General features: G+C 45.6%; 1 protein-coding gene across 1 annotated transcript; it reads left to right on the forward strand.

Moving 5' to 3' along the window:
* The first annotated feature begins 851 nt into the window (after positions 1-851).
* Positions 852-4,284, forward strand: ATP5MC3 (ATP synthase membrane subunit c locus 3). The gene is made up of 5 exons (XM_063400480.1): positions 852-932; positions 1,014-1,091; positions 2,100-2,177; positions 2,517-2,710; positions 4,040-4,284. Exons 2-5 carry the CDS (start codon positions 1,053-1,055, stop codon positions 4,152-4,154), a joined length of 426 nt encoding a protein of 141 aa, XP_063256550.1. The 5' UTR covers positions 852-932; positions 1,014-1,052; the 3' UTR covers positions 4,155-4,284.
* The last annotated feature ends 575 nt before the right edge of the window (positions 4,285-4,859 follow it).

Here is a 4,859-nt window from a genome sequence, read left to right on the forward strand (position 1 = left end):
TGTTGAAAGAAAGCACCTATTGATCGTGTTTGTTGGGGAATGTTCAAGTTGCTGATATGGAGCATGTCTCAGCTTTGTGGCACCTGTGGTTTAACCAGTGACAGCAGCATCAATCGTCCTCTAAGTCTGCAGGAGCCCAGCACCGATCCTGAGACTGTTTCCATCCCTAAATACTGCACACACAGCCTCTTACTTGGTCCATTGGAGACCGTTTGCAGCACACGATTTTAGAATTGATTTTTATGGCACGGAGTCTATCAATGAAAATCGAACACTTAAATAAATGTTTCCCAGTATTTTACTCACAACGTCGATTTTTCAGCATCTTTACTAGTTGGCACTAATCCCACTTACAATAGCAAATGACCAATAAAATAACCATCCCCTTATCAAATTAAAACATCAAAGCACATGTAAGCGATTAAAACGGGAATCTCGGGAACACATGCTCAGCTCAGTGAAGATAATCCTATTTCGGTTAATCTTGATTAAAAAGGATTCTTTCGTTACTTGGGTGTGAATCTGCTCATCGTGCAGAAATTACTAATTGAATAGCAGGGGCTTTTTGCGCCCAGCAGGGGTCCTCGGACGCGCCCCCTTTCCCTGCCGTGACGCGAGCCCGGGGGAGGGGTCCCGTCACCGACAGTGCGACAGCGACACCGACACTGACACCGCCCTCGGCACAGGCACCCTCAAAGTGACACCCCCACGGTGACACCTCCACCTTCAGGGCGGAACCGCCCCCGCGCGCGGGGGGCGCGCTGCGCCTGCGCGGGGAAGCGCGCGCACGGCCCACACCCCCCGCCGCCGCCAATGGCGCCGGCACAAAGTGACCTTGGCCGCGCCCCGCCCCTTCCGCCGCCCGGCCCCGCCGCGCCTGCGCACAGCCGGCCCGCCCCCCCGCCCGTCGGCCCGAGCGCGGCACCGCAGCGGTGAGAGCCGCGCCACTCGCGCCATCCGCGCCCATCGCCGCCCCCGCCCGCCGCACCCTCACCCTCTCCCTCTCTCCGCAGAGACGCCGGATCGTGAGCCCCGGGACGCCGCCCGCTAAGATGTTCGCTTGCGCCAAGCTCGCCACCTCGCCCTCCCTGGTGAGTGGGGTGCGCGGGGGCCGCCTGCGGCTCCTCACCGACCCCGTCCCCATCGGCGGCGGTGTCGGCGACGGTCGCGGGGCGATCGCGGGTTGGGGGGGCCTCCCAGCCCCGCGGCAGCGCCCTGGGACGAGCCTGTACCGAGCGGTGCCCGGCCGAGAGCGAGGGGTGGGGGTGGGGGTCCGGCAGACTGCGGCAGGGCCGCGTTCTCCTTCCTGCCTCCTTGGCGCGGCCGGGGCCCCGTGCCAAGGTGAGGCCCCTTCGCGTACGAGCGGCGAAGGAGGGGCAGGTCAGCGCAGCCAGCCGCTCCTGGGCCTAGTGCGCGCCGTGCCTCGCTGTAGGTCAAACTCCAGCCTGTTGCTTGTCCTGTGCAAGGCCGGGATTTTTTGCCCTTGCAGAGATAAGAGGGTGTCCTGCATGAAAATGTCCTCTCTGGCGTGCAGAAGGGCTCATTTTGCATGGTCCAGGCCCAGGCTTCCCCTGCAGGAAGAGCTTTGTGCAAGAGCCGATATGACCTTAGACTGCTGGCAGCCCAAGGACACATGCAGGCCGCTTGTGAAAAAGGATTCATTCATTTGTGCCTCGCTAGATTCAAAAGTCTAGGTTACATCTGTGCATTTAACAACTTGAAAATTCATTTTGATGGTTTTTATTCGTTCATTTCAAAACAAATTTTGAATTTATTCAATTCAAAATTTATTTCACTGCCTCTTGGTCGGTCAGGCATTTTTGTCACTGTTTTGCTCTATTTTCTGTCAGCATAGTGCATGTACATGTTCACTGAACGGTGTGGCTATAGACAATATATCTTCTGAAAACAGTGCTGTCAGATTGCAGGGCAGTGCTTGCTTCTGTATCTTTATTGTATATCCAGCTGTTTAGAGATTGCTGTCTTTCAAGGAAGACAAATGGCCTAGTAGCTAAGAGTCTTATTGTCTTACAGACTATTGTATGGAACAGCTGTGATCAAATGTTTCTTTTTTTATAGTTTTTTTCGTCTTCTTACAGATCCGTGCTGGATCAAGAGTCTTGTACAGACCAATTTCGGCGTCTGTGTTTTCTAGGCCAGAGGTCAAGAATGGAGAGGTACCTTATAAACAAAATTCTGTATCTTCCTAAATTACCTGGTGAGCCTAAATGTCCTCAACCTAGAGTTCACTTGTACTAACTCAAATACCTGTAGTGTGAAACTGACTTTAGTCAATCACCTAATAATACTTGTTGCAGTCTTGCTGTTTCCCCTGAGAAGTCTTTCACATTTAAAGTTGATACTTTCAGGTGGAACAGGTAACATTCTGAAGTCTGTGACTTACTCATCACTCTGAAGTAGACATTGGATGTCATACAACTTTTAAAACTGCATAATAACACTATCACTTGATCTTTTGTCTGAATATAATGCTTTTTCATGTTTTGTTTTCTTAGGGCAAGTCAACAGTTATCGGGGCCCAAAATACTGTCTCCCAAATAGCACTTAGAGAATTCCAGACTAGTGCTATCAGCAGGGACATTGACACTGCTGCCAAATTCATTGGTGCTGGTGCAGCCACAGTAGGTGTGGCTGGTTCTGGTGCTGGTATTGGAACAGTCTTCGGTAGTCTAATCATTGGTTATGCCAGGTAATCAATCTCTCCCTTTAAAAACTGTTTCATTGTATGCAGATGTGTCCTGAGGCAGCTGAACTGTAGAAAAGATAATGGCACTGTAATAAATTCTGTTAATGATTAGTGTTACTGACACACATGGCTGAAGAGAATCAGATGAAACTGTACTGTATTCAGCAGGATGGCTCTGGTGTTAAATTCAGAACTTTGTACACTCTTCCTGGAGGAGAGCCATGAAAGAAATTGCATCATTAGACTTAGTCGGTCTTTCGGTCACTGAGGTCCAGTGTTCGAGCATTCCATTCCAGATCTGCATTAAAAATCCAGCCTGTGTATGTTCCCATGTAAGACAAAATGTCCTAAAGAAAAACAGTCTGAGAACTGGTAATGAGGAATGAGAGTCCATATGCTGTAGTCTTCATAGTCAGAATCATTGTTTAGGAACGGATGCCTGATTTTCTTTCCTAACACATTCACCTTTGCATCTCAGAATATGCAGTTGTTTTACCAAATAAGGTATCATTCCTTCTAGAAATCTGAAGAGGGTAAGGGTGAGGATTTTGTAGTAGGGATGAACTTTCAGGTAATTTTACAACATTCCTGTAATAGAAGTAGTTCTCAAAGCATCATGGAAGAGCAGAATTGATAACAGCCATAAAAGAGGTTTCATGTTCTTCACTACTTTTTCAACCAGTTAGGTGTTACTTCTTAATAAAGATTTTTAAGCCTTATTGAAGACAAGGAAGTTCACTTTCCACTTGAAGAAATAAGTGTTTTCAGTACAAAATAAATACATCAAGTTTTGAATTTGGCAGTAAGAGGTTGTAGAACATTGCTTCATAGTTTTATGTTGGAGATTTTCTCTCGCTTCTTGAAGGCATATTCATTGCATTTTTGCAACAAACTGCTGCATTTTTTTTCTGTTTTTTTTTTCCTACTCTTAATTGGTTTCAGTTCCTGTATTTGCCTTGAGAGCTGCTTAAAACATGACACACATGAAATTCCTTGCAGTATATTTCTCATGTCACAGATGTGAAATAAATTTCTAAAGGCTAGTGCTGATAGTTTCTGCATGGGAGGATGTAGAGAAGTCAAATTCAAAAGATAGGAGTGTAGTTAGAAAAACTGTGCCCATTTGGAAAACCCTTCCAACCATCTACATAACCTGAGATTAGTCTTAATTGCCAACTAATTTGTCTTCAGTGAAATCTTTGCAAAAAAACTGCTTGGATTTATCGGATTTTCCTGTTACAGAATCTGTAGCAAGGAATTATGAGGTTAAATTGCATGAAAAACATGTAAATTGTAAGGATAAAAAGGTCTTACACCTTCTCTTTCTTTTAGAAATCCTTCTCTGAAGCAGCAGCTGTTCTCATATGCTATCCTGGGATTCGCCCTGTCTGAAGCTATGGGTCTGTTCTGTCTGATGGTTGCTTTCTTGATCCTATTTGCCATGTGAATGGAGATCTGCCTGTAATATTGGCATTGGAATGTAACTGCATTTTATGGGACTCCCAAAATGTTGGTGTCATGGAAATTGATACTATTTCCAAAGTCATTTCATTAAAGAGAACAACTTTACCTGTCAAGTTGTTGCCTTCATTTATTGTCTTTCTCACTAGGATGTCTGGAAGATGGCATTTTGTACTTCGGTCTCCATGGATTACTGCTCATGATGACATATATTGCATAGAAACCTTCCAGTCAAACATTTTATTTATTAAAATTAATATGACATATACTTGAAAGATGAAAGGATGCAGAGATTAAGTGTGAAAGGCTGTACTGTTGGCCTTGTTCCTTCACTTGTGTTTTTGGTTTTTCCCAAGCTAGCTGATACACACATTCTGGCACCTCCTGACAGAAGGAGCCAAACACAAATCCATGAAAGTGATAGGAAAGTTCTCTTCGCATCAGTTTTCAAGTACACAAGACACTTTGATTACCATGGTAGGTTTTCCACTTTGATCTAACCAGTGTCCCCACTGAGCTAAATGAACAACTGCATTAGTATGATCCAAGGCATTTAGGTGTGATACATGAACATATTTTATAGAGTTACTGGATTTTTGGCATCACCTAACTAAAAGAGAGAGTTTCCAGTTTTGTAGTCAGCCTTGCATTATCTCCCACATTCTTTTAAGAGCATTAAGATTAAAGCATT

This window comes from Prinia subflava, chromosome 6 (genome assembly GCF_021018805.1).
Source record: "Prinia subflava isolate CZ2003 ecotype Zambia chromosome 6, Cam_Psub_1.2, whole genome shotgun sequence".
Taxonomy (NCBI): domain Eukaryota; kingdom Metazoa; phylum Chordata; class Aves; order Passeriformes; family Cisticolidae; genus Prinia; species Prinia subflava.